Below are 27707 nucleotides of genomic sequence, written 5' to 3' on the forward strand. Positions count from 1 at the left end.
GGTTTTTGTGTGAACGTCAGTTTCAATTTCTCTGGGATAAAGGCCTAGGAGTATATATATGGTATGGATATACCATAGTTTGGTTAACCATTCACCTGTTGAAGGACAATCTGGGTTGCCTCAGCTTGGGCCATTATGAATAAAGCTGTTAGAAAAATTCATGTATAGATTTTTGTGGGAATGTAAATTATCAGTTAGCTGGGGGAAAATGCCCAGGAGAGCTCTTGTTGACTCATACGATAGTTGCATCTTTAGTTTTTAAAGACATTTTAGAACTATTTCCAGAGTGGCTGTACCATTTTACATTCCCACCCACAATAGATGAGTGATCTAGTTTCCTTACGTTGTTGTCAACACTTGGTGCTGTGACTGTTTTTCATTTTAGCCATTCTGCTAAGGGTGTAGCGATATCTCACTGTGGTTCTCCTTTGCACTTCCTTGATGGATAAAATGCTGAACATTTGTTCATGTGTTTCTTTGCCATCCTTACATCCTGTTTGGTGAAATGTCTGTTCATGACTTTTGCCCATTTCTAATTGTTTGATTTTTTTTTTTCTGTTGAGTATTAAGAGATTTTTCTGTCTCTAGATACTGTTCCGTTGTCAGTTATGTAGTTTGCAAATAGTTTCTCTGAGTCTTTAGTTTATTTAATTTTTATCCTTTTAACAGAGTCTTTCACAAAACGAAAGTTTTACATTTTGATGAGATCCAATGTATCTGTTTTTCCCTTCATGGATCATGCTTTTTGGTGTCAAGTTTAATAAGTCTTTGTTTAGTGTTAGGTGCTAAAGATTTCCTCCTACTTTTTTTCTAAAAGTTTTATAGTTTTATATTTATATTTAGGTTTATGATCCATTTTGAGTGAGTTGGGCTTCATGAAATTTCACCCCACACAGGCAGGGTTCAGTATCCAGCCTCAGCTCCAGCCCAAGGGGATCGCTATGCAGATTTCTGGACCTCTAGCTTCTGTAGCTTCCTGCTCTGATACTCTGTCCAGAACCTCTTAGACATTACACTATAATGGTTACCTTAGAAGCCGTGCAGCGTACTAATCAGTCATTAATCAATTACACTTACTGAGTTCCTTTCTGTAGGTAATGTTCCATGAAAGATACAAAGAAGAGGTCATTTGTCTTAGTGGCGGTTCTCCAGAGAAAGACCGATAGGAAGTGATAGATACATGCGTGCACGCATACGTACAGAATTGGCTCACATGAATATGGAGGCTGAGAAGCCCCGAGATCTGTGCAAGCTGGAGAGCCAGGGGAGCCAGCAGCATATATAATTCCAGCCTGAGTCTGAAGGCCCGAGAAGTAGGAGCAGTAAGTTCCACAGTGTAAGTTCCAGTCAAAGCTAAGCCCGAAGGCAGGAGAAGACAGGCAGAAAGAGAGAGTGCTCCCTCACTCAGCCTTTTATCCTAGTCAGGTCTCCAGTTGGCGGGATGAGGCCCATCCACAGCAGGGAGGGATATCCACTTTACCCAGTCTATCAGTTCAAATGTTGATCTCCTCCAAAAACGCCCTCACACACATACCTGGAATGTTCGACCAAATATCTGGTCACCTCATAGCCCAGTCAAGATGACACATACAATTAACCATCACACCAGCCCCCTCCCCAGCCATTCCCGCATGAGCCCAAGGCAGTGAGTGATGGGGAAATGCGTACAAACCTAGAGGTCAGGGATGGTGACAGGAGCTTGAGCAATAAGATTGCACAGTGACAAACCAGGATGCTGCGCTCTCCTCTCTAACACATGATTCACCCCACTCCCCCCACTTTCCAGTCCCTCCAGCCTCCCCCATCAATGAGGCGTCAGGGAATTGGTTGCCTTCCCTGACCCTGCGTTCCCAAGCTTTGGCTAAAGTTTTTTTTTTTTTTTTTTTTTTTTAATAAGCATTTTATTTATTTATTTTTAGAGAAAGGAGAAGGTGGGGAGAATGAGAGGGAGAGAAAGAAACAGCCATGTGCTGTTTCCATCAGTTGCCTCTCATAGGCCCCCACTGGGGACCTGGCCCACAACCCACGCATGTGCCCTGACGGGGAATCAAACCAGGAACCTTTCAGTTCACAGGTCAGCACTCAATTCACTGAGCCACACCAGCCAGGGCTGGCTAAAGTTTTTGACACAACTTGGGGATACATCACACCCCAGATCAGGTCTGGGCCTGAGAACCTGACCTGATTTTCTCTGGCTCTTGAGATCTCAGACTTTGGAGTTGGACACTCCATAACAGTTCTGGTTTTGAGTCTTCTTGACAGAATAAGAAGGCCACAGATAGAAGGCGTGAGGAGCATGGGAGGATGAGGACCCTGAAGGAGGCAAGAGGGAAGCATAGCAGCAGGCTGGGGATTACCAGAAGACGTTCTCAAGCAGAATCCGGCCTATAGGGATGCTGTGTTTAGATTATACAATATTTTCAATGTTTTTGAGCCTAGCGTTCAAAAAGCCTATGTTGCATAAAATTCCAAAATTTCTAGCACCCTTGAGAAATCAGAAGACAGGTGACAGTGGGCCCACATGACAATTGGCTGGAACTCTGTAGACTCTACCCTTTTCAACCAGAGTATCTGACCTCTGTTTTGCTACAGTCACCACTACTCACTACTGTTCCCTGACACAGAGGCTCAACGTCATCTGTCATTTAACACTGAGCTGGCGCTGTTTGAAATACTTCCAACCTGTCTCATAGTTTATCTTACCTGTCTGGCCTCCGTGGGCATCTAAATTTTAACCTCTTAGCTAGTCTGAACCCTTCATTTAACAGAAGAAACAAGCTCAGAGAGAGGACACGATCTGGTGACAATCTCAAATGAATCAGTGGCTGAATCAGGACCAGGATTCCAGTGCTCCTTTCTGCTGAGGATCAACTTGGCCTGCAGCTTGAACGCATGCCCCTGGGGCTGTGTCTGGAAGGTCCTTTCCTACAAGGCACTCAGGGGGAACCTGCAGCCTAGGTAGCCATCAGATCTCCCCCTGTCCCATTGGTCCAACCAGTGGCCCTGGGACTACAGACTGAAGGGAAGAGCCTGACCATTCATGTGTGTGTATGTGTGGGGTGGGGGCAGTCATGTGATCTGGGTATGAAAGCCCAAGTGGCAGGAAATCAGAGCTAACTTGGGAGACAGAGAACACGGGGTGCTTGGAAGGAGGCCAGAGGTAATGCGGGGCTTGGGTCAGAAAGGGAACGAAAGTCCACACGGTGGCCAACCAGACCCTTCCGCCAGAGCTGGCCACTTCTGCCTTTGGAAAGTGTTTCACAACGCCCCGTGTGTGTGAGGCCAGCCGAGCTCAACTGAGGATGGGTAAGAGGGTGTGGACTCACACACGGGCATGCACCAGTGCCCAGAGAGGGAGCGGGGGCCGAGGAGCTGCCCGGCACACCACTTGCATGCAGAGGGCCTGACCCATCGTCCTCATGGCAGGTGAGTAGCCCCTTCCAGGGATGGGATTGGGGGGGTGTCAAGGAGGCAAAGGAAGCCCCTGGTCCCCAATGGGAGTCCTGATCTGGACTGTAATTCTGGGCATGAGTCTGGGGTTGAGTTCTTTGCATCTCTAAGGGTAGAGTGACTCCTTTGTCCAATCTCTGTGCATTTGGAGACCCTGGAATTTCTTCAGCTGCTGGAGGAGGCATTGGGGAGGCCAAGGGACACACATGTCCATGTCAGGTAGCCCTCCTCAGAGTCCAGTGTCCCTCTCCACATCCTCTAAGGCAAGAGAGATATGGATTTGGGGATCTGTGCCCTCACATGGAAGGACAGTAATTCTGAAGGCTCCACTTCCCACACCTTCTGGAACATTTGTTCAAGGGGTGAAGGTGATGGACACAAGATGGAAGTCAGGGGACCCTATTCAGTTGGGCCTTGATTCTGCACTTTGCCCAGAGGTGAGGGAGGAGGATAGGTGGTTTTAGCCCTGGGCTACCAGAAAGAAGCATGTTATTCTGTTGCTGGACAGGGGCCTGGCCCTGAGCAGGTCTGCCTAGGGCCAGCTGTAGTGTGTGGGTTCTTGACTTTGTGTGGGAGAAATTTCATAACACAAGTCTAGGTAACAAGGAGGATACATTTATTAAAGCTGGGGACAATGAAACAAGGAAGGACTTGGCATAGAAGATGCAACAGGGGAGCCTAGGTCGGGCTGCCTTAGCTCACTGGGAAGTCAGAGAAAAGGGGCTTTGGGGACAGGCTCAGGAGGTTAGCCTGGGACAAACTGCCAGCTGCCCATTGCCTTAGAGGTTAGGAGACACCTGCTTGTGGGGAAAGGAGAAAGGAAAGGAAAGGGAGAACACGCGCTCTGGGTCCTTTGTGTTGAGGCTTTCATCACTTTTTTGCAGGCAGAATCTTAGGGGAGGTCTCAGTAGAATATCCATCATTTTTTCAGGTGTGTCCTTTCAGGGTCATGGTCTCTACCGATTGGTCAGAGCAGGGCAGGGGTCTTTCATCATTGCAGTTGGTGATGGTGGTTGCACACCTGTTTTTTCTGCTTTTCTGAGCCCGGAGCTGAAACATGACTGAGGCCTAGATGGTGTATCTCTAGGGAGGTGACCTTCTATGTCTGGCTGTAAATCGCTCAGCCATTGTGTCCAGCTCTCTCTCTCTCTCAGTTTCCTTATTCCACTTAGGGAACTTTCCTAGTTTCTTACTATCTTGTTTCAACTCACCATGCCTCATGGGGCCCTTTGCAGGTGACAGTGATCCCCAAAAGCCAAACAGGCCCAACTATGGCTCCATCTCCAGCCTACCCGCCGCAGGGCCACTGCAAGCTCCTCCCGAAGCGACCTACCTGAGTGAGAGGATCCCCATCCCGGACACAGAACCGGTAGGAATGCTAACTTCCAGCAGTCTTTCAGGACCATATGGTGGGCAGTCTCTCAGGCTGGGGGAGGGGTGTCTCCTGAAGACTATGGCAAGTCCCTTCCAGCTCTGAGCAGAAGTGATAAACTGTGTAACTGCCCCCGTCCTGCTTCTGTCTCCAGCACTTAGCTTATCATTTGTCTAAAAATTATCAAATGGCTTTCTGGATGGATCTCAGCTTTCCTAGGAAGGGAAAGGGACTTGTGGTGAATTCAGGTTGGAACCTCAAGGATCTGTTGGGAAAGGAAAGGCCCTGGACAAGGGCATAAGGGAGAATGGAGGAGGCTGCAGGCTGGCCTCTGGGACGTTGTCACCCTGCATTTCCAGAACCTTTAGTAGATCCCAGGTTGCCAGACCAAGCCTGGAATGGGGGTAAGGGGGCCCTTGGCTCAGTGGACTCAAGAGAGGAGGGCCTATGGCAGACAGGGGCCAGGGAGGCTTGCCCTGGGAAAGGCCCCTCTTGGGACTCTGAGGATCTGCAGAGTCAGAGTTTGCAGGCTGCTGAATGTGCCAGATGCATAAAGCCTACGGGCTGTAACTCAGCACATTCTGCTGGTTCCTCCCACACCACGTTTTCCACTAAGGCGTGAGGGGTGCAGCTTCAGGAATGGGGAATAGAGGGCCAGGTTGGCCAGCCTGGGAGGATGAACCCCTTGGGGTTCAGCTAGGGGTGGGCCAGGGCCAGCTATTACAGCCCCTATACCCAAGACCCCTCTCCCCACTCCCACCCACAGGGCACGTTCAGCCTGAGGAAGCTATGGGCCTTCACAGGACCTGGTTTCCTCATGAGCATCGCTTTCCTGGACCCAGGAAACATCGAGTCGGACCTGCAGGCTGGCGCTGTGGCTGGATTCAAAGTGATTGAGTTAGGGGCCTGTGCAGGGGTGGGGGCGGGAGGGTGACCAGGTTAAGGAGATGGAGACCCCAGCTTGCCACATGCCCCCAGAGTGGCCTGACATGGCTGGTGTTCCTGGGAGAAGGTTAAGTTCAGAAGGTCCCTAGGGGATCCCTGCCAAGTATGGATGCATAGGACTGGGGGGAGGAGGTTGATCTTCTTGCTCCATCTCCTCCAGTCTCTCTCCAAGGAGTGTCCTTGGTCAGAGGGTGCCACCAGTTGGGGATTAGCAAACTGGCCCCTCTGGCTGAAGGCCTCTCCCTGCCTTCTCCCAGCTGCTCTGGGTGCTGCTGTGGGCCACCGTGCTGGGCTTGCTCTGCCAGCGACTTGCTGCCCGGCTGGGCGTGGTGACAGGCAAGGACTTGGGTGAGGTCTGCCATCTCTACTACCCTAAGGTGAGCTTGGGGGCCTGGGTAGGACACACCCACAGGACCCAAACCCCAAACAGCCCCTTACAGCTTCCATGATCAAATAAATACATACCCCAAGAGGGGTGTTGTAAGTCCATTGGACAGATGAGAACACTGAGGCTCAAACTAATAGCACATGGACTGAGAGGGACATTAGACATGCCCTGTTCTTTTCATAGAAGGGGAAATTGAAACTCAGAGAAGTGACTTGCCCAAGGCAAAAATAGGTAGGCCTCAGCTTGGGTTGGTCATTGGCTGGGGTGGACACTGGGGGCTTGGCTGTTGTCAGTGTCCAGGCAGGAAAACCAAAATTTCACCATGAGCTATCTCAAAGCTATCCTCGTGACGACAGGTGTATAGCCACAAAGGTGTTGGAAGGGCTGGATGAGCAAGGGAAGGAGGTGTTACCCAGCAGTCAGGAAGCTGCTGGGCAGGAGCCCGAGAGCCATCATTTGTGGCTAAGCCTCTGGGAGCGTTGCCCCCTCTGCTGCAATGGCCACCAGTGCTGCTGAAGCCCAGGTTGCCTGGTGCTTTTGCTGGTGCCACTGCCAGAAACACCACCAGAGGCAGAGGGAGAATGATTTCTCCCTGCCTTTCCACCTCCCGTGAGTGTTTCCTGCCGAACCCAACTGGTAGCCGGCTGGCAAGGCTGACTTGCAAGTGTAGTTTGCAGGCCTCCAGCTCAGCAGGACAGTGCCGAGTATGAAAAGGTGAGTGTATGGCTAAGACAAACAACTGGCCATCCTTGATGAAGGTCACCTTCTCCCCTAGGTGCCCCGCACTCTCCTTTGGCTGACCATCGAACTAGCCATCGTGGGCTCGGACATGCAAGAGGTCATCGGCACGGCCATAGCATTCAGTCTGCTCTCGGCTGGACGGTACTGCCCCAGGGGCCCCAGCGCTTCAGTCCAGAGCTGGGAACAGCTGCTACTTCTTCCCCAGGCCTTGTACCTCCTTGTATCTATTTCATCTTGTGGTCCCTCTGACTCAGAGTTGTTGCCCAACTTGCCAGATGTGGAAACAGAGACCCAGAAATGCAAAGTGATTTGTCTAAAGTCACACAGACATCAGTGACCACACAGGCTTCGGGCTGCAGCCCCAACCTGACTGCCACACTGGTCCCCAACCCATCTTGACCCTTCTTGTGTTTTGTACCATTTTCCATCTCCAGCACACTCCTACTCCCCTCTCCTGTAGCTGTCTGTGCCACGTGCACCCCTACTCCCAGGAAGCCAGATTTCACAGTCTCCAGCCCTGGGGGTGGGAGTTGGGGACCCCTCGACCAGGCTGGGCTGACCCAGGCCACTCTGGTTTCAGAATCCCTCTCTGGGGTGGCGTCCTCATCACCATCATGGACACTTTCGTCTTCCTTTTCCTGGATAACTACGGTGGGTGCAGCCCTCACCTCAGAGGGGATGGTACCGCGGGGCAGGCAAGTGCTTGCAGGAGCTGCTGGCTCTCTGCTGCTCTGGGGAAGGGCTGAGCTCCTCGCCCGCCATGGCCTTGAGCAAGTTACTCAGACGTCTGTTTCTTCATCTGTAACACGGGGAAAATAATAGCACAGACGTCATAGGGGCTGTGGTGAGGATTCACTGAGGTAACATATGTTAAGCACTTGGCACAGTGCCTGGAAAAAAGTGCTCAAGATTTCGCCATTAATAATTGCTTATGTTCCAGTTTTGTGTGTGTGTGTGTGTTCTGCCCCTTTGCTCTCTCCCTAGGGTTGCGGAAACTGGAAGCCTTTTTTGGATTCCTTATTACCATTATGGCCTTGACCTTCGGCTATGAGGTGGGAAGCCAGAGCTGCAACACACCCCACCAAAACCACCCCTCTCTCTGCCTCCAGCAGAGCCTGAGGGGCCAGGGTCTGGGTGGAGAGTGAGAATGCCTTCACAGGCGCAAAGCTTGGCCTGACCAGGCTTCTCCCCACAGTATGTGGTGGCACGTCCCGCTCAGGGGGCCCTCCTCCGAGGTCTGTTCCTGCCCTTGTGCCCCGGCTGCGGCCAGCCAGAGTTGCTGCAGGCTGTGGGCATCGTTGGTGCCATCATCATGCCCCACAACATCTACCTGCACTCGGCCCTAGTCAAGGTGAGCAGAGGAGCAGGGAGGGGGAGATGCCTGGTCCCTCAGCACCACCCTGGCCCCACCTCTAAGCCTGGAGCTCCTCCCCTTTGGCTTCTGCTTCCCAGATTTTAGGTGGGAACTGAATATTTAATAATAGAGCATGTATTGTGCACTGGGATTTGGGAGTCAGTGATGAAAAGGCAGACAAGTCCTCTGCCTTCCTAGAGCTTGCATTCTGGTGGGGGAGACAGACCATAAGCAAGTGAAAAAATAATGGAAAGAATTATGAGTTGCGCACGGTGCTCTGCAGGAAACAAAACAGAGAAGTGTGAGAGAGAATGACTGAGGAGGGGGCTGCTTTAGACCTTTCCAAGGAGGTGACTTTGAACATGAAGGCTGGGAAGGAAGATGGGGGATGGCAAGGGCAAGGCCCTGAGAAGGAATAAACTGGGCATGTGGGAAGGGGTCGGCTGACCAGGGCCTGTCCCAGACTGCCACGTAGGGGGCTTTAGAAAGAACCGGGGTTTGGGGGGAACATAGGTAGAGGTGGCAGGGTGGAGGCTGTTGGGGTAGCTCTGAGAGACTTTGGCTCTTCCCTCCCCTTTGACCTTTATAGTCGCGAGAGATAGACCGGACCCGACGAGGGGACATCCGAGAAGCCAACATGTACTTCCTGATTGAGGCTGCCATCGCCCTGTCTGTGTCCTTCTTCATCAACCTCTTCATTGTGGCTGTCTTCGGGCAGGCCTTCTACCAGCAAACCAACCAGGCTGCGGTGAGACACACCACAGGTCCCCACGCTGTGGAACTGCTGGGGACCCCAGGCAATGTGGCTAAGCCCTTTGAGTTTCTGCCCTACACTCCAGGCATTGGAAGGAGAGGGAGTCTATGACCCTGGCTTCTGACTGGGACCCCCTTCCCCACCCCACTGTGGGGAGCAGGCAGGCCCTTGAGGGTCAGAGCCACACAAAGGGCTACGAGGTGCAGATACCCAAGGGAAGTGCCTGGGAAGGAGCTGCCTTGCTATGTGACCTTTCAAGGTTACACCCCTCTCTGGGTCTCCAGCTGCTCCTTGACACAGGGAGAGAGGTCTAAATAAGGATGGCAAACCCTTGTCTTCAAGACCTGGCCAGGCACAGAGCTGTGGGAAGCGGCTTCGGTGTAGGGAGGAGGGGGCTGCAGGGCAGCTGGAGTCGCTGCAGCCCACTGTCTCCCGGTGGTAATGCCAGCTCTCGTAGACACTACAGACCCCCCGAAATCAGGTTCTCGTGTGAGTTGTCAACTTTAAATGCCGGCAGTAAATTCCCATTAAAGAAAAAACAACTTGTTGGCCAAAGAAAATATGTCTGGCCAGACTCAGCCCCTGGCCGCCAGTTTTCAACCCCTAGTCAAAGCCAGGCGGTCTGAGCTTCTAAGCCTTGAGTATGCCCTTCACATCGCCTTCCGCCTGCCCCGGTGCCCGCAGTTCAAGGTCTGTGCCAACAGTAGCCTCCATGACTATGCCAAGATCTTCCCCGTGAACAACCATACAGTGGATGTGGACATTTACCAAGGCGTAAGTGACTGGCAGGGGCGGGCATGGAAGGACAATAGCTCGCTTGGCTTCTTGCCACGCCCACAAAGGGCTGTCACGCGAGGAGGGCGGGGCCCCTGGTCTGACCACCCCCCTCCCTCCAGGGCGTGATCTTGGGCTGCATCTTCGGCCCAGCCGCCCTCTACATCTGGGCAGTGGGTGTCCTGGCGGCCGGGCAGAGCTCCACCATGACGGGCACCTACGCGGGACAGTTTGTGATGGAGGTAGGGTCTGGGACCAGGGGTTCAAGGTCAATTGGCACATTACCGGGGACGCAGTCACGGGTTTTGCGGATCCTTAAAGCAGCCCAGATCCTAAAGCAGGCATTGTAAGCCCCAGTTTACAGACGAGAAAAAAAAGAGATTCAGAGGTGAGGCGACTGGCCCAAGGCTGCCGACCCAGGACTCATAGGAGGCTTTTCCCCAAAACTCTTTAGTTTGCAGCAATCAGCTGTGGGAGGGGAGCTCCCCTAATTTCTCCCCATCCATTGCCAACTAGGGACAGAACTGGCCTATTTCACAGGTGCAAAAACAGAGGATTCCCCCAGGCATGACATGGGCTGAGGGAAGACAGAGGCCTCTCTGGGACCACCTGTCCTGCACCCAGCCACCAAGTTTCCCATTCTACCCTCCAGGGTTTCCTGAAGCTGCGATGGTCACGCTTTGCCCGCGTCCTCCTCACGCGCTCCTGTGCCATCCTGCCCACTGTGCTCGTGGCCGTCTTCAGGGACCTGAGGGACCTGTCAGGCCTCAATGACCTGCTCAACGTGCTGCAGAGCCTGCTGGTGAGGGCATCCCTATCATCCCTGCCCTCTGCAAAGCAAAATGGGGACCACAGCAATCCCCTGAATTGATCCTACCCTCCTCCCAGGTACAATCTAACACATTTTGCCAACAAGACCCACATAATCTCACAGCCAGTCCTGGGGTACAAATCACCTTAATCCTCATCTTGCAGCTTAGAAAACTGACACATGGAGTTAAGTGACCAGTGGCAGAGCTGGGGTTCAAACTCGGGCAGCCTGGGACCACAGCCCCCAAGCACTTTCTCCTGCTCTGGAGCCCAGGAAGGCACAGAGGTGGAGAAACTGAGGCTCAGAGTGGTGAGGAGACTTGCCCAAGGGGACATAGCCAGGCAGAAGATAGGAGTCCCGGTCCCCTCCTCTCCTCACTGTATACTGAGGCAAAGGTCCCTCAGCCCCATCCTTCTGATTCTCCACAGCTTCCCTTCGCTGTGCTGCCCATTCTCACGTTCACCAGCATGCCTACTCTCATGCAGGAGTTTGCCAATGGCTGGTGAGTACTCCCCGTCCCAGGCACTGCATTTGCTTTCCCACATTTGATCCTCACAGTCACTCAGAGGTAGGATTTACCATTATTATCCCCATTATCCAGATAAGCTCAGAGAGGTTAAGGAACTTTTCCAGTGTCACACACCTAGCAAACAGGGGAGCCAGGACTGAAATCTGGGGATGGAGGCTGTTTCTAGACCCTGAGTTCTTCACTTTCACCTCAGATTCTGCTCTTGCCAAATCCCACCATGGTGGAGCACAGAGAGCCCAAGAGGCAGAGGTGGGTGGGTGGGGTCTGCTCCAGGTCTCACAGCCCAGAGAAGCCCGCTTTATCTCTCAGTATTCCCACCCCTGCTTCAGGCTGGCTCTGGGCACTGGAGAGGAGATTCAGCCAGTCCTTGAACTTCCCTCCTATCCTCCAGGCTAAGCAAGGCCATCACTTCCTCAATCATGGCACTGATATGTGCCATCAACCTCTACTTCGTGGTCAGCTACCTGCCCAGCCTCCCCCATCCTGCCTACTTCGGTCTTGTAGCACTGTTTGCTGCATTCTACCTCAGCCTCACCACCTACCTGGTACTGTAGGGTCAGCGGGTGCCTTGGGGATGGGGAGGGCAAAAGTGGAGGCAACAGATGGAAGGAAGTGGTGGATGGACTGGGGCTTCCCCAGATGTCTTCTCATAATCACCCCTTTCCCAGGTCTGGACCTGTTTCATTGCCCACGGAGCTACCCTGCTTGCCCACAGCTCCCACCAGCACTTCTTGTATGGGCTTCCTGAAGAGGAGAAGGAGAAGGGGGAGCCCTCTGGATGAACACTCCCCTGGGCCTGGCTAGGGGGTGGCATAAGTGGGGCAGACTGGCCCACTGGACATGGGGGACGGCAGAGAGGGAGTTTTAGAGGCAGGTCAACCTAGGTTCCATAGGGATCTGCTGTTTCCTAGCTTAGACAGCTGATTAACTTACAGATCTCAGTGTCCTCATCTGTAGAATAGGATAATACCAACCTTTGATGGACAGTGCCCACCACTGGGACTTAAAATATTTTTCACAAGTATTTATTGAGAGCCTAAAGGAGTACTGTAACAGATCCATTTCAGGCAGGGCACAGGTTCCATACTGGCATTTAAAGAGTTTGATGAATGCTAAATCAATGCTAGCTAGTTCTCTTCTTCAAAAGAGGAGGGGGACAGAAACCAGTATGAAATCCTGAACCATCAAGAAGACCTCCTTTTCCAATGTCTCCTCTCGCTTGTCTCCCTCCTCTTGCAGTCTTGCTCCACTCCTCCCGAAGGGGTGGCCTCAGCATTTTTGTTCCACCAGCAACCCATTTTCCAGGCACCAAAACGGAGGCGCGGTTCTCTCCACCTTCAGGCGCCAGGTCATAAGGAACCCAGAGTCTCTGCCTTGGAGGCCCAATTCATTTGCGATCTCTCCAGGGAACCCGGCGGCCAGGACTCCCACGCCACGCAGTTAATGTTCCCGGGCTGCTGACTCCCAGCTCCCCCTAGGGGCAGGGACTATCTCGAGCGTCTGCACTCCCTGCCTGGCCTCACCCTTCCTGGCCGAAAAGGAAAAAGCCAGCACTCGGGCCTCGCGCCCTTTGGCCTCGGAATCCGCCCAGACAGGGAGGGGTTGTGGGGAGTTGTGTGGGCGGGGAACCCCCCTTGGCCGCTGGGAGCCGCCCGACACACCGTCGCCCTGTGCTGGGGCTGCATTTTACAGACGCTCCCTAGGCTGTTTCTAGGCTCCCCCAAGCCCCTCCTCCGGCCTCTTCCAGTCCCTCGGACCCTAACCCCAGAGCTGTGGAAGGCAGTGATGAGGAGGGGTCGCCCGGTTTCTTCCCCTGGGTCGAGTGTGGAGCAGGTGCTGTGCTTAGAAGCACCCTTAATTTCCCAGGGATTTGGCGGAGCAAGCTCCGCGTTGTAGATGGGGCGCTTGTTTATAAGAAGAGTTTCCTCTTTCTTAAAAGGGCAACGACACCTGTGGGGCCCTAAAGGAGGGCTGGAACCCGACGGGTATGCCTCAGCCAGAATAACGGTGAAAAACAGTTACCTAAGCAAGAAGGCCGCCCAATTCCCTTACCCGGGCTTGTCTCTTAAGAAAATGAGGCCCACGCGACCTTCAGGAGGGGATGGATGGGCGCCGGGTAGTGGAGAAAGGCATCTCCCAGCTCCTTCTCCAGTTTCCTAGAGGTGCCGCAGCTGTACCCCCTCCACACCCCTCTGGTCAATTCACCAGGCATTAAATGGGCTCCAGCCCTGTGCTAGACCTGGGGGAGGAAGTGCTAAGTTCCACATTAAAGATGAGCACTCTCAAGGAGTTCCAGTGGGGTCGGGGGAGACAGCCAAGTAAATAACGAATCACTATACAGTGAGATGGGACACACCTGGAAGGAGTGATGCAAGGGCCAGAGAAAGCTCTTGGACAGATACTGAAAGCTGAATAATCAAGGTAGTGGTGGTGGTGGGGTGTCAGTGTGTGCAAAGCACAGACATATGGGGAGCTCTTAGATCATGTGGTGCAGGAAGGGGACCGCAGAAGAATAGGCAGGTTGGTCATAGGAATAGCTAAGCCTGGGACTTACGACTTGAGCTCGAGGAATGCGGGGAGGGGAGGGGAGGGGAGAGGAGGGGAACGGAGGGGCCCAAAGGGCCAGCTAAGGGGTTATGGTGGGTGAGAGGTTAGCGATAAGGTCAGGCCAAAGTCAGTCATTTCAGACAAAGGGAGGTCCCCGTAAAGCGCTGCCCCACCTCACCCCCCATAGTAGTTCTGGTCCCCTCAGCCCCGAATCTCAGATCTAAGTTGGAGCGGGGATGATGGTCAGACACGCAGGTTGGGGTTGGTCTGGGACCTTGACTTTCCCCAGGAGCCTGCCTTTCAGACACGGCGCCCCCTTCCACTCTACCAACCCCATTTGGCAGATGGGGTAGCTGCGCTGCGTGCTGGATGGAGAAGACGTTTGTCCACAGTGCCGGACAGAACCCGGTGTTGTCTCACTCACAGCCCCCATGACTTTGTTCTTTCTGGGGTGCAAACCGATGAAAAATAAAAATAAACTGTAAGACGACCTCCAGCTGCTGGGGTACTGTATAAAGGGAGAGCAATCCCAAAGACCCCCCTCTACCCCCCGCAACACTACAGAACACTTCCACCAGTTCCTCTGTCCCCACAGCTCCCCAGGCCCTGCGCGGCAGGAGACCTTGTGCCTGGGAGCCTGAGAGGAGGGCAGGTCTCAGGGGAGGAGGCCACACCAACAAAGGCTTAGAGGGGCCATTCGGGCTGGGAAGCCAGGGGCATAGCCAGCGTTGGGGGGGGGGGGGTTGCACAGCGGTCCTGTCCGGTGCCCTATCCCCGTGTCAGCTCCTCTGACCCGCACGAGGATAGCTGGCCAGGTTTCGGCCTTCACAGAGGGTGAAAGGGAGAAAGCGGGGAAACGGAAAGCGAGCCGCTCAGCTCAGGCCAGGGCTTCACTCCTACCTCGCCACACATTTCCTTTTGGGGTCTGAGCGGGCGCGCGTCGGAGATAAAGCCGAGGCCTTGCCCCCGGGCATCCCGAAGGGGAGAGGGCTCGTCAAGGTGGCCGGAATCCCGCCTTTGCCCTGGCTGCTGCGCTAGGTCAAGTCTCTCCACTTCTCAGAATTCAATTTACTCCTATGCAAAATGGGATTAGAAGGAGGTCGTTCTGAGCATGAAGGAGATGAGGGGCGTGCAGCCCGAGCGGGACCCAGACGAAGCGCTCCCTGCACGTTAGCGATTATGATTAAATGCAATGAGGGCGGCCTTACGGGCGCCGTAAGAGCAGTAGGGGGGGCACTGGGGTCCAGCTAGGTGGGGGTGGCTGGAGTCACAGCCCTGGGTCCCCATCTCCGCTGTCCAGTCGCAGGACACGAGCTAGTGCGCCTTCAGGCAGGGGCCGCTCTTCACCAGTCCCGCCCCCCCGCGCAGGGCCTCCACCTCCTGGCTCTCCTTTCGAGGGGCCTGGAGGACTCGTGCTGCGCTCTCACCCGGCGGCTGGACTGGACTGGGCGCGTCTGACCCGCCCCGCCCCGCCCCAACGCCGAGGCCCACTGGGGAAGTAAATGCTGAGACGTGTTTGTCAGGGTTGGCGTTATTATTTTTTAAACTGTGAACTCAAAGTAATAACGACGGATGGAAAAAATTAATAAACAGGAAAAAGAAACTCACCCTCAGGGCCAATAACACGGGAGTTTCCCTAATGAAGAATCCGCGTGGACGCGGACGCGGGTGGAACCGCTGTTTAAAACCCTCCAAAGAATATATACGAGTATGTCAGGCCCCAGGGTCGAGCCCTGGGCCTGCAGGCATTGAGCGCCCACTGTTACGGGCGCCACTAGACATCCTCCTGCCACCCCCCCCCCGGCCCCCCAATAATCAGAGTGGCCAGTGTGAGTTGAGGAGGAAGTCTGGAAAAGCCTCTTGGAGGCTGCGGCTTTTTATCGGTGGTATTTGACTCCGCAAAGGCGTAGGAAGCGCGTTCCAGGCATAGAGAACAGCGCGGACGAAGGCGCCTCCTGGCGGGAACACCAGGTGATGGCGTAGGCAAGCGGACAGACGTGCGGGGCGCCAGGTGGGGCGGTTGGAGGGGGTCGGCAGGGAGATCCCGGGGCAGAGTTGGAATTTTCCCTCCCTACAAATACGGGTCACCTGGTGCCGAGACTGCAGTGGGAGTCGAAGGTCACAGTCCGGTCAAGAGCACAGTTGTATGGATCAGCAGCACAGTCGCTTGGAGGGAGCAAAGAGCCACCGGTTGCTCACGATTTGATCAGAGAGCGTTATCCCCATTTCTCAGATAAGAAAACCGAGACGCAGCTTGTCCCTCACTCGTGGAATGCACAGAAGTGAAGCGGCACCGTCTGCGCGCACTCCTCGACCCAGGGCGGCTAGGAACCATGGGTCGGCTGTAGGTCCGGCTACGCAGCCGCAGAGGCTTCTAGCGGGCGGACTGCAGGAAGGGAGGCGACGCCCCCTGGAGCGCGGCAGGAACCGGGCTGGGCCCGCCTCCCCGCCCGCCAAGTCGCGCCGGTCCCAGAAGTGATGAAAGCTGCGGCCGCCCTGGTCACGCCGAAGCCGTTGCCCTTTTAAGGGGGAGCCTTGAAACGGCGCCCGGGTTCCATGTTTGCATCCGCCTCGCGGGGAGGAAACTCCATGTTGTAACAAAGTTTCCTCCGCGCCCCCTCCCTCCCCCTCCCCCTAAGAACCTGGCTCCCCTCCCCTCCGAAGCTCGCGGGGATCCCTCCCTCCCACCCCTCCCCTCCCCCCCGCGCCCCGATTCCGGCCCGAGCCGGGGGGGAGGCCGGGCGCCGGGGCCAGAGTCCGGCCGGAGCGGAGCACGCCCGGCCCCATGGACAGCTCGGCCGTCATTACTCAGATCAGCAAGGAGGAGACTCGGGGCCCGCTACGGGGCAAAGGTACTGGGGCCCCGCGGGGGGGGGGGCGCAGCCGGGGCGCCGCGGGAGGGGTGAAGGAGGGGGCCCGGACCCTCCCCCGGGCAGCCGCCGCCGCCGCCGCCCTGGTTGCCTGCTTTGGCGGGGCTCTAAGCTCCCAGCCGGAGAGGGAGTGGGGAGAGTTTGAACTCGGGGAGGCTCAGAGACGCGGGGCGGGGTCTGGCGCCTCTTGGGTGCTCCCGTCTGCTCGAGGTGGGGAAGTTGAGGCAGGGGTAGAAATGGGGCTCCTTCAGGGTCTCCCGGGCTGGCAGTGCGCAATGCCCGAGAGTTGCCCCCTCCGCACCCCCCCCCCCATTAGCTCCAAAGGGGCTGGGAAATGGAGGTTGTTGAAGAGGGCGCCTTCAGGCCACCCGCTGAGACTCCGCCCCAGCCACCCACCCACCCTGGGCCTTGGTCAGGTCGGGTCGCCGCCGAGGTGACAGCGGGCTGGGGAGGGTTGGGAGGATCTCCCGCCAACAAACAACCGAGATCCCCCACAAACTTCCGCGTCACTCGTGGAGGCGCCGCTCCCTTCGGGGGCACAGAGGGGAGCAACTACTTCTAAGAGTCGCCAGCGCGCCCGCAGGGAGACCCGTGCTTTGGGCCGGGCACGCGGCGTCCCGGATGCAGGCCAGTGGCGCCAGGCCTGTGCTAGCACTAGTACAGACACGGGAAGCCGCGCGGCGCGTGCGGCGGGACCTGCGGGGCTGGCGGGCCTGAGCTGGAGGTCTGCCCCTCCCTGTCCCAGTGTAGACTTAAGAGGCTAGGAAGTCCCTCCAGGTCTGCCCACCTCTGGCCTGAGCCTAGCTCCGCTCCGGGGCGAGGACCCGGGACAGGGTGGAGAATGGGCTTGTCAATCAGCCGGCGGATACCAGGCTCCAGGTTGAGGGTTGGAGTGGGGAGAAGCGGGGCGGGGGCGGAGGAGCAGATCTGGCAGATGGCTGCTGGACACTGGCCCCAGGTCCACTCCCTGCCTCTCCGTCCAGCCTCAGTGAGGACTTTGGACTCCCGGGGGTGCTGAGAGTATGGAAAGAGGGCAGGAGTGGGCCCCAGGCCCCCGCCGTCCTGGTCCTGACTGAGCAGGGGCTGCTCAGGTAATGTGGGTGTCAGGAGGCACCCCCAGTGGGGCTGATCTCTCAGCAGTGATGGAGGCTGGAAGAGCCAGCACCTTTGGTACCCCCATCCAACCACCCACTCCCTAATGGGGATACTTCTGTACCCACACTGCAATGACTTGTGGGGAGCAGAGAGGTGGCCTGCAGCTACTCTAGTGTGTCATCCTCAATGAAGGGGGTTTGGTCAGACCCTCACAGCTCAGGAACTGGCACCTGGGCATATATGCATTGCCTCTGCAGGCCAGTGTGCATGCTCCCACCTTGGGTCTCCCTGTTTCAGGTGACCAGAAGTCATCGGCTTCTCAGAAGCCCAGGAGTCGGGGCATCTTCCATTCACTTTTCTGCTGTGTCTGCCGGGACGATGGGGAGGCCTTGCCCACCCACAGTGGGGCACCCCTGCTCGTGGAGGAAAATGGAGCTGTTCCCAAGGTGTGTGGTGGCTGAGTGAGGGCTGCGGGGGCACCTGGGCTCACCCTGGAGGAGGTTTGGGAGAAAGGGTTTTTCTGAGCCCCTCTCAGTCTTCCCTGCTTGTTGCCTGAAAGCTCCAAGATCTCCACCAAGGGAATTCTCAATTTCCCCATCATAGGTGGGTGCTGTTCTCTGCCTTGGTTTCCCAGGTGGGGAAGTGAGGTCCAGAGAGCCAGACAGACTGCCCCTGGCTCCAGAGTTAGCAGGAGCAAATTTGGGAAGAGGGTGGTCTTTCCCCACATCCCTGTGGCTCCCCAGGTAGAAGGTTGTGGGAGGGCAGAGCTGTATAGGAGAGATGACTGGGGTGTGAGAGAGATGCCCCCAGCTACCTCCCTCATCCCCGCAGCAGACCCCAGTCCAGTATCTGCTCCCCGAGGCCAAGCCCCAGGACTCGGACAAGATCTGCGTGGTCATCGACCTGGATGAGACCCTGGTGCACAGCTCCTTCAAGGTGGGCCCTGCCCAGCAGCCCCCAGCCCTGGGCTTCTGAGGGGGCCTGCTCTGGCCTGGAAGGGGCGGTCTGGGCAGGCCTCCCCCCATCTCCAGCCACTCTTTTTCCCCCATAGCCAGTGAACAATGCTGACTTCATCATCCCTGTGGAGATCGATGGGGTTGTCCACCAGGTGAGGGGCCGGGTATTGGGGGGAGGGGGCGGCTTGACTTCTGCCATTCAGATAGGCTCCTCCCAACAGTCCAGAGTGCTCCATATAGGTCTTTGATAGTTGTGGAATGTCAGAGGCCCAGAGAGGGTGTGATTTGTCCAAGGTCACACAGACCCTCAGGGACTTGACTCCAAGGCCTGCAGGGAGTGGGGTTCTTCTTGGCGTCCCCTTACCCCACCTTGCCCGGGACCCAGTTCAAGTAATTCAGGATAGGTTGTGTGCAGTCCAGCCTGTTCTCCATTACTTGGCTCGGGGGCCGGTGCCCTGCAGCCTTGGGGTGAGGGGGCTGCCGCCAGGCCCCTCCATTTGGCTGGAACCATGATGGGGGAAGGGCCTGGGAATTACTGGTTCCCCTTGAGGCAGGGCTCAAAGCCTGGAAGTTAGAGGTTCATTTTGATCCTCTTCTGAGAGGGTGATGGTTTCCCTAGCAGCAGTTTGGGTGGCTGGCCAAGTGGAGCCCCGCAGGGCCTGGGACCAGCCTGCTCCCTGTGCTCTTCTGCCTCCTTCACTGGCTCCCTTCCAGCCCCCGCCCCTCCCCCCACTCCCAGCCTGTGGGCCAGCAGTCCCCTCACTGGCCCACCCCCCAGGTCTACGTGCTGAAGCGGCCCTACGTGGATGAGTTCCTGCAGCGAATGGGCGAGCTCTTTGAGTGCGTGCTGTTCACTGCCAGCCTGGCCAAGGTGAGTCCCACACCCTCTACAGTGCTCCTGGGACAACCCTGCCCTCCCTTTAGCATGTGGCCTCTGGGCAGTGACCTCTGGGTCACCCTTGGCCCCAGATGACTCACCTCCCATTTGCAGTATGCAGATCCAGTAGCTGACTTGCTGGACAAGTGGGGGGCCTTCCGGGCACGGCTGTTCCGTGAGTCATGTGTCTTCCACCGTGGGAACTACGTGAAGGACCTGAGCAGGCTGGGCCGAGACTTGCGGCGGGTGCTTATCCTGGACAACTCCCCTGCCTCTTATGTCTTCCATCCGGACAACGCCGTGAGTGCTCTGCAGGACCCGGATAGGGGGCTGAGACCCAAGAAAGGGGTCAGTCCATTTGTGTCCCCTGCCCCACTCCCAAGCTGGGCGGTGTCCCAGGCCTGGTGCCCTTCCATTCCTCCTTTCCTCTCATTGTCCACTGGCCTCACACTTGATCGATCATTCAGTTCATTCTGCCTGTGCATAAGGGCTGGGGTCCTGGCTGGGCATTAGAGCAGTTGCAATTTTTTAAGCTGCCAGTTGTGACCAGGTAGTGGGTCACAGAAATAATTTAGTGGGTCCTAGTTGGGATTTCTTTTTAATGAAATAAAATAGGAAATATTGGAGTGTTTTGCCCACAGTTAGGTGAAGTATCATTTTGTAAAATTGTTGCTCTGTTACATATGGGGGTAAAGGGCTTCCAGGAGGTGGCCCACCAAGAAGTGGGTGCTCAGGGATGGCCTGCATATTCTGCGTCCAGGGTGGTGACCCTACGCCCATCTGCCCAGGTACCAGTGGCCTCGTGGTTTGACAACATGAGTGACACAGAGCTCCACGACCTCCTGCCCTTCTTCGAGCAGCTCAGCCGAGTGGATGACGTGTACTCAGTGCTCAGGCAGCCACGGCCTGGCAGCTAGTGAGGTGCCCTGGGGCCAGGACCTGCCCCTGACCACACCTCCATCCTTCACACGTGGACTCTTCCTTAAGAAAACCCAGCTGCCTCGGCCACCTCGGTGCCATGGGGAAGTAGGCATCTCCCCCACCAGCCTGGCCAGGCTGCGAAGTGGGCAGCAGGCCGCAGAGGGCAGTGAGACCCCGGGTCCCTGTGCCAGTGCCTTAGAACCTCTTCCCCCTTCGTGGGGGACGTGAGGGGCCCTGCGTGCTGCTCCCCCTTTTTCTCTGTGCTGCCACGTTTCTCTGCTGCCAAATTGGGCCACTTGGCCCTTTCCGGTTCTGCTTGGGGGAGGGGGCAGGGTTCCTGCTGCCCTGTGCCTTGAGCCCCCAGCCTGGGAATGGTGGACACCAAGTGCCTTGCATAGAACTCTCTTCCCTGCTTGGTTTTCCCAGGGCCAGATCAGGTCAGCTCTTGCCTGGAACAGCCTCCAGGCTGCTGGTGGGGGCTCCCCACCTCCTCTGTGGGAACTGTTACAGACCCCACGACCTCTGCCTAGGAGGGTGGGCAGGAGGGGTCTGTCCTTCAGGACCTGGAGTCCAGCTTCTCTGGGCTCATCTGCAGCTGAGGGCTACACCCCCACATCACCCAAGTCCTGACCCCTCCTATCTACTTTGACCACCCCAAGGCCCTGGGGCTTGGCTCCCCCAGCTCTAAGTGTGGGGGCATAGGCAGGACCCCTTTTTGGTGCCATATAAATATGTATATGTGTATATAGATTTTTAGAGGAAGGGTTGGGGTTGAGATACCCCTTCTCATCCCTTTCCTGGGCCCATAAATGGGGAGGGAGGGAGGAAAAGGTTTTTACATTTTTAAACTGCAATTTTCTGAATGAAACAAGCTAGGCTAAGGGGCCCCAGGCCCTGTACTCTGTCCCCCACACCCTCTTTGCTTCATTCATTTGTTCATTTAAAACACAAAACACATTTACTGAGCACCTTCCCTGTGCCCAGCCTGTGCCAGAGCACCCAGTGAGTGGGTGTGGGGAGTTCTCTACACCACCTGATGGGTACTTAGGCCAGCCACCCCATACTTCACCTGTGCCTTTAGGGGATCAGTAGGTGGGACCCTTCTTGTGGGGTTTGGAGGTATTCCTGCCAAGCTACACCCCTCTGTGCCAACCCACCCTCTGCAGCCCCCTGCCTTACCCTGCTGGCTGGAGGCTGTTCCCAGGATATCCTGCCTTCCAGCTCTGGCTCCTTTACCTAGAACCCCTCCCCCAAATACTGAGTCTGGAGGTCAAGGCCTTGGGCTATTCCCAGGACCTAACAGTTAAGGGGACCCACATACCAGTGCCAAGGGGAGTGTCAAGTGGAGATGTCATTGTTTCTTCCCCCTCCCCCCAGAGTTGGGGGTTGGAGGGAGGATGTGGCTGGTCTGAATCCAGTGACCCTCCCATTTAAGTGCCTTCTCTGTGATGGAGAGCCCCTCAGTGTGATGAGACTAAAGAGAAAGCCAAGATCGCCCCCCATCCTGCCTCTGTGGTTATTGGGGGGAACGGTGAAGTGGGGGAGTGATTGGTCCCTTGAAACCACGCCCCACTTCAAACCCTTGGGGGGGTGGGGAGGGTGGTAGTGGAGGCTGCCCTCTTCCCCTGGGGCTTCAGGCACGAAACTGCAAGAAGACTAATTTCCCTACCCTCAGCCTCAGTTATCCGATCTGCAAAATGGAGATCCGCATTCTGCAGAATTGATTAAATACCTGCCCTTGGAGGGCTCCATAAGAGCAGTTCTAAAGCTAAGCAGAAATGTGTTTCTAGGGGAGGCTCCAAGGAGGTATTTGGAGACGAGAGGGGTGTGGTCTCTGCCCCGGAGCACAGGGTAGGAGTTCGTGAGACCCCAGAGGGTGGAGGTGGGGAGCGGGAAGAGTTACAGGGAAGCCAAGTTCAACTCCAAACTCTGGAACTTTGAGCGAGGCTGACGTGGGCCTCTCCGATGGTGTCGCGAGAAGAGCTCGCAGGCTGAGGCTTCAGGGACTCTGGGGAGGCTGGGTGGGGACGGTTGCCCTCCCCATCCCCTCCGCGCGCCCCTCCCCCCACCACGGCCTCCTGCTGGCCCCGCCCTTGCACGATCCTCCGGCCCACTTCCTGCCCCCTCCCCTCCGGCCTTGGCAGCACTTCCTTTGCAAAACTGGGCAGCCCCAGGCCCTGGCAGGAAGTGCCCTGCCGGCCCGCCCTCCTGCCTCTCACTGTGGCCATTAGAGACCTCTTGGTCTTCTCCGAGTCCGTGACTCCCCAGCGCTGGGCCCTCCCCGGGCCTGGCCCTATCCCAACCCCGGGGGCTGGAGAGACGAACGCCTCTCATGGGGGTGGGTGGGCAGCTTCAACCCTCCCAACCGCCGCCATACACACACACACACAGGGGAGAAGGCAAATCTGCCCCTCCCAAAGGTCGATCCTTGACTCCCCATCTCCACCTCTCCTACCCCTCCCACGCCTCATCCCTTTGTGAATCTAGCCTCGAGCTTGCCTCCTGGTGCCCCAGATGATGACCTGCCACCCAAGTCACTGAGGAGGACCTGCCCTGTGTCTCAAACCGCCCCTTCTCCCTCGCTCGCTCCCCTCCCCTTATCCCTGGTAGAAAAGCGCTGGGAAGCACCGACCTGGGGAGAGAACCTGCAGTACCCTCGCTCAGTTCCATCAGCTCTAGTGTGAGCTGGAGCCTCAGAGCCTTTGCCAGGGTTAATACCCAGTGGGCCTGCCTCTCGTCCTCCTCCTCCAGGTCCTTCTGGATTTCCTGCTTTCCATGCAAACACTAGTCCCACCAATTTGCATCTCAAGAGGCCCACATAGCAGGGCATCACCAGGGCTCCCAACTTCTTCTTTCTTCTTTTTTTAAGTTTTATTTTCAGAGTGAATAAGGGAGGGTGAAAGAGAGGGAAAGAAACATCAATATGTGGTTGCCTCTCTTATGCCCGCAACTGGGGACCTGGCCCACAATCCAGGCAGGTGCCCTGACTGGGAATCGAACTGGAGACCTTTTGGTTCACAGGCTGGCACTCAATCCACTTGAACCACACCAGCCAGAGCAGGGATCCCAACTTTGAATGAGACCGCAATCAGCCTTTCCCATCACCACCACCCACACACCCTTCACCCACATGAAGCTCAACTTAACCACATAGATCTGCACTTCCTGTGTGCCAGGCATGTTGCCAGGACCGGGGGCACACCATGACTAGGCTATGCCTCTGCTCTCAAGGAACTGACACCCTAGTGTGGAGAAAGACATCTGAACAAACTATCTACAACTTGAAATGCTGCAAATGTGGTGAGAAAGATAAATGGATGGCCTGGCGCACAGGAGGACATCCCACCCTCCCTGGGATGGCCATGGAGAGGTTGGAAGATGCATCCTGAGGAAGTGAGGCTTAGAGGAGTTTGGAAAGGAGGAGCAGTTCAGGTGATGGTGGCCTGAGCAGGGCGATATACCAGACAGGAAGTCAAAGAGCCAAGAGACCGCCACAGGAGGGAGTGGGGAATGACAACAATTTTGGAACTGTCCACAGGGGGAGCATGGGAAATGACGCTGCAGAAGGCATGAGGGACTGGATAATGCAGATCTATAGGCAGAATGGGGGAGCGACTTTTTTTCTTGCAGTGTGTGCCTTTGAGGGATACTGTACAGGAGAGGGGTGAGCTCAATCCTGGCACCTTCATGTAGGAAGCTAAATCACAGTACGGGATGGGATACTTTATTGGGAGACCACAGCCATGGAGGATGGAGGGTGAAGACGAACTGGGGTAAAAGAGAAGAAGGGAGGGTGGTTGTGAGATAGGAGATAAACTTGGCAGGAAGCTGTGGCTGGTTGGCTCTGGGGGCAGGAGAAGGAGAGGAGGGAGGAAAGCTTTGGAAATATGAACTGTGAAAATATCTCTAACCCAGCCCAGTATAAAACAGTTATTCCCTATTTGCCTGTTGCTTACACATGCACAGCAGAGGAAAGTCAGTCACCTGATATGGTACTTTTGGCAGGAGTGTAAACTGGTATAACCTCTTAGGAGAGTGATTTAACAATACTGTTTTTCAAAAATACTTTAAAAATTCAGACACCCTTTGATCCAGGAATTCCACTGCTAGGAATTGATGCTATAAATAAAATATATATACATATGAACTTATCTGTATCCAGGTATTAATTGCATCCTAGCTTGTAATAGCAAAAGATTTGAAATAATCTGTGTCCATTAATGAGGGACTGGTTAAATAAATATTGCTCTATCTATGCCAGAGAATGCCATGCAGTTATAAAGAACAGTGAAATGGAACTATCCAAGTAGATACAGAATGATCTCCAAGATAGATGAGTAAATGAAACAAAGCAAGACTCATAACAATGGTGATGGTGTATTCCCAGTAAGGAGCAATATAAAAACAGACATAAATATACATATATACATATATACTCTTTTGTACTCCAGTAGGGCACATCAGAGAAGGAAAACTCTGACTCCAAAAAACCTCCGCTGCCTTGTGGCATACCTCTTCAGGGGAAAGGCTAAGGGAGTAAACCCCGACAGAAAATCCAGAGCCGGAGTCCCTAAGGCGGTTTGACGTTGTAGTCAACACCGGCAACTCCTGCGGCGCACCTGAAGCCAAGCTGTATTGACTCCGTCTTTCCCTTGGATCCTTCAGCTGCGAAGAGAGGGGGGGTCTGCTGCATGGGCAACAGCAGACCCTCCATATCACCCTGCCCAGGCTCTGTAGCTTCAGCTTCACTGGAGAGGACACTCCAGCGTCATCGCAAGATGTCGATTCAACACGGGAGGAGACAAATACCGTGTCACTCCCGAGTCGGACTGCACAACCATTCTCGGCGGTGCAGATAGACTCTTAAGAAGCTACACCATCGTCTCTCGAGACGGACGGCTGCCGACGACGACGACTCCAGTAGGTAACAAAAAAATGGGAAATGTGGCTAATGCTGGGCAGGCAGCAGGGCTGGGGGACTGGGAGGAAGTCACCCAAGAGGGGAGGGGCAAATTTTTACTATACATCTGTTTGTCTTTTTAATTATTTTACCAAGTACATTTATTAATTTTTTAAAATAAAAATTGGTTTCAAATAAAAAAGACGGTCAACTTTGTAAACATAACATCAGAATAGAACTCAAACTCCATGTCTGTCTTTCAGTCATTGCATGCCATCTCTACATCAGACACTAGGGTACAGTGGTGAGCTTAAGGGACTCTGTGGGGGAAAACAGGTTACAAAAGTAACTATAAAATGGGAAATAGAAAGTGGTAAATAAAGAATTAAAAATTTTGGTACTGCCAGTGCCAAGTTATCACACCAAGATGACTTCTGATCGCAAATGGGGGGAATGTGCTTTTACAGTGGGAATACCTGTTAGTAAGCAAGGGAGCAAACTCTGCATCACTCCTGCTGGGAAGACTTGGCGTCCTATATCTCCGGAGCAATACAATGGGAAGTACACAGCATCATCTTTGCCCATGCTACTTAAAGCGTGGCCCAGGGACCAGCAGGCACATCATCCCCCCCAGGAGCTTGTCAGTAATGCAGACTCATGCCCTATCCCAGACCTATTGAATCAGATTCTGCATTTTACAAAGATTCCCAGAGTATTCTTATGCTATTACAGCTTGAGAAGCGTTGGTCTTTTTCAAGTATTCTTGAAAAAATTGTTTAACCAGAACTTATCAATCCTTTAGAGGTACTTGCAGTTGGTGGGGAATACAGGAGGAAGAGGAACACATTAAATAATACACAGAGACTTAGAAAAACCCACAGTGCAAGCATTCTACAAGGCAACTGTCCTTGCTCTGGCTGGTGTGGCTCAGTTGGTTAGAGTGCTGGCCTGAAAAGTGAAAGGTCACAGGTTTTATTCCTGATCAGGGCACATGCCTAGGTTGCAATTTTGTCCCTAGTCAGGGCTTGAATGAGAGGCAACCGATCAATGTTTCTCTCTCACATTGATGTTTCTCTCCCTCTCCCTCTCTCCCTTCCCCTCTCTCTAAAATCAACTTTAAAACAATTTTTTCAAATCTAAGTAATAGAAAAATTTTAAAAATAAGACAACTGGAAGGCTCCGCCCCTTACAATGTAACAGGAGCAACAGCTCTACTTAAGACACAGAAGCAAACACACACAGGAGACTTCAGCCAAGATGGAGGCCTAGACTGACACGCTCTATCTCCCTCCACAACTAAGAAGGAATACAACTACTGAAAAACCATAAATAACCAGAAGTTCCAGAAAATAAATGGAAGGCCAACGTATGAAGTTATAAAGAAGTAGTGCTCATCCAGACGGGTAGGAAGGGTGAAGCCGAAGCGGAGAGGTCAAGCTGTGCTGGCAGCTGCAGCAGTAAGCACAGACACTCGTATTCAGGGGGAGGTGAGAAGCACCTGGGGAGCACCCCCGGCTGCAGACCAGACCCATCAGCTTGCAATTCCAATGCCGGGGAAGGCAGACCCCCATTGCCTTGGACTGTGAGGCCCGGAGGGGGTGGGGATGAAGAAGGAGGCTCCTGGTCTCTCAGTGGAGAGTGAACAGCAGGAATCCATCTTGGACCCCCACCCCCACAGAAAACACCACAGCATGGTGAGAAGGGTAACCCAGTTGTGACGAGTGCATGGGGCTCTGCCCCCTATAGCATAGGAGGTGTGACAGCCCCACCCAGGAAGCAAAGGTAAACACAAAACTGTCAGGATGGCACAGATCATGATAGAGATCCCAGTGACACAGCTGACCAGACAGCAAATATCTAATCTAACAAAGCAGCAGATCGGAAATCTTTCTGAGACACAATTCAGAGCTTTGGTTATAAAAATGCTTACAGACATAACAGCAGATCTTACACAAGACGGGAAAGAAATGAAGGCTAGTCCTGCTGAAATGAACAAAAACACATACGAAACTAGTGGTGAGGGAAAGAAAACCAGGGATCAAATCAACAAATCGGAACATAGGGAAGGAACAAACAGTCAACCAGTGCAGAGAGAGGAAATGAGAAGTGAGGAAAATGAGGAGAGGCTCAGAAACCTATGGGACAGCTATAAGCAGGCCAGCATCCGAATCATAGGGTTGCCAGAGGTGGAGAAAAAGATCTAGAAATTGAAAAATTATGTGAAAAAATAATGAAGCAGAACTTCCCTAACTTGGGGAAGGAAATAGACTTATAGATCCAGGAAGCACAGGGAGTTCCAAATAAACTGGACCCAGGGAGAACCACACCAAGACACATTATCATCAAAATGTCAAAAATTAAGCATAAAGAGAGAATCTTAAAAGCAGCAAGACAGAAGAAAAGAATTATGTACAAGGGGGTGC

General features: G+C 54.5%; 2 protein-coding genes across 6 annotated transcripts; both read left to right on the plus strand.

The window, feature by feature from the left end:
* The first annotated feature begins 3281 nt into the window (after window positions 1-3281).
* SLC11A1 (solute carrier family 11 member 1) lies at window positions 3282-14155 on the plus strand. 2 transcript variants are annotated; one of them, XM_090283771.1, is made up of 15 exons: window positions 3282-3426; window positions 4686-4819; window positions 5589-5711; window positions 6025-6144; window positions 6931-7037; window positions 7477-7547; window positions 7881-7948; window positions 8092-8247; window positions 8840-8998; window positions 9689-9778; window positions 9901-10020; window positions 10431-10580; window positions 11018-11091; window positions 11510-11663; window positions 11787-14155. In XM_090283771.1, exons 1-15 carry the CDS (start codon window positions 3420-3422, stop codon window positions 11898-11900), a joined length of 1647 nt encoding a protein of 548 aa, XP_090139897.1. In that variant the 5' UTR covers window positions 3282-3419; the 3' UTR covers window positions 11901-14155. The 2 variants fall into 2 exon arrangements, with proteins under 2 accessions (XP_090139897.1, XP_090139890.1); XM_090283764.1 differs by lacking the exon at window positions 3282-3426 and having other exon boundaries at window positions 4670-4819.
* Window positions 14156-16348: 2193 nt separating this feature from the next.
* On the plus strand, window positions 16349-21883 carry CTDSP1 (CTD small phosphatase 1). 4 transcript variants are annotated; one of them, XM_090283829.1, is made up of 7 exons: window positions 16349-16517; window positions 17928-18076; window positions 18462-18566; window positions 18682-18738; window positions 19365-19457; window positions 19578-19763; window positions 20252-21883. In XM_090283829.1, exons 1-7 carry the CDS (start codon window positions 16451-16453, stop codon window positions 20378-20380), a joined length of 786 nt encoding a protein of 261 aa, XP_090139955.1. In that variant the 5' UTR covers window positions 16349-16450; the 3' UTR covers window positions 20381-21883. The 4 variants fall into 4 exon arrangements, with proteins under 4 accessions (XP_090139955.1, XP_090139965.1, XP_090139938.1 ...); XM_090283839.1 differs by having other exon boundaries at window positions 18465-18566; XM_090283812.1 differs by lacking the exon at window positions 20252-21883 and having other exon boundaries at window positions 19578-20103.
* Window positions 21884-27707: the final 5824 nt, after the last annotated feature.

The sequence above is a fragment of the Furipterus horrens genome, unplaced genomic scaffold, assembly GCF_987537825.1.
Source record: "Furipterus horrens unplaced genomic scaffold, mFurHor1.1.pri manual_scaffold_1, whole genome shotgun sequence".
In the NCBI taxonomy this organism is placed as follows: domain Eukaryota; kingdom Metazoa; phylum Chordata; class Mammalia; order Chiroptera; family Furipteridae; genus Furipterus; species Furipterus horrens.

What these genes read in the sequence shown, in the direction of transcription:
- SLC11A1 (XM_090283764.1), top strand. Translation starts at nt 4,670, where the DNA reads ATGGGGCCCTTTGCAGGTGACAGTGATCCCCAAAAGCCAAACAGGCCC. An exon ending in TGCACTCGGCCCTAGTCAAG is followed by an intron (nt 8,248 to 8,839) that starts GTGAGCAGAGGA and finishes TGACCTTTATAG; the next exon opens with TCGCGAGAGATAGACCGGAC. An exon ending in CAGGAGTTTGCCAATGGCTG is followed by an intron (nt 11,092 to 11,509) that starts GTGAGTACTCCC and finishes CCTATCCTCCAG; the next exon opens with GCTAAGCAAGGCCATCACTT.
- CTDSP1 (XM_090283812.1), top strand. Translation starts at nt 16,451, where the DNA reads ATGGACAGCTCGGCCGTCATTACTCAGATCAGCAAGGAGGAGACTCGG. An exon ending in TGGTGCACAGCTCCTTCAAG is followed by an intron (nt 18,567 to 18,681) that starts GTGGGCCCTGCC and finishes TTTCCCCCATAG; the next exon opens with CCAGTGAACAATGCTGACTT. An exon ending in TCGATGGGGTTGTCCACCAG is followed by an intron (nt 18,739 to 19,364) that starts GTGAGGGGCCGG and finishes CCCACCCCCCAG; the next exon opens with GTCTACGTGCTGAAGCGGCC.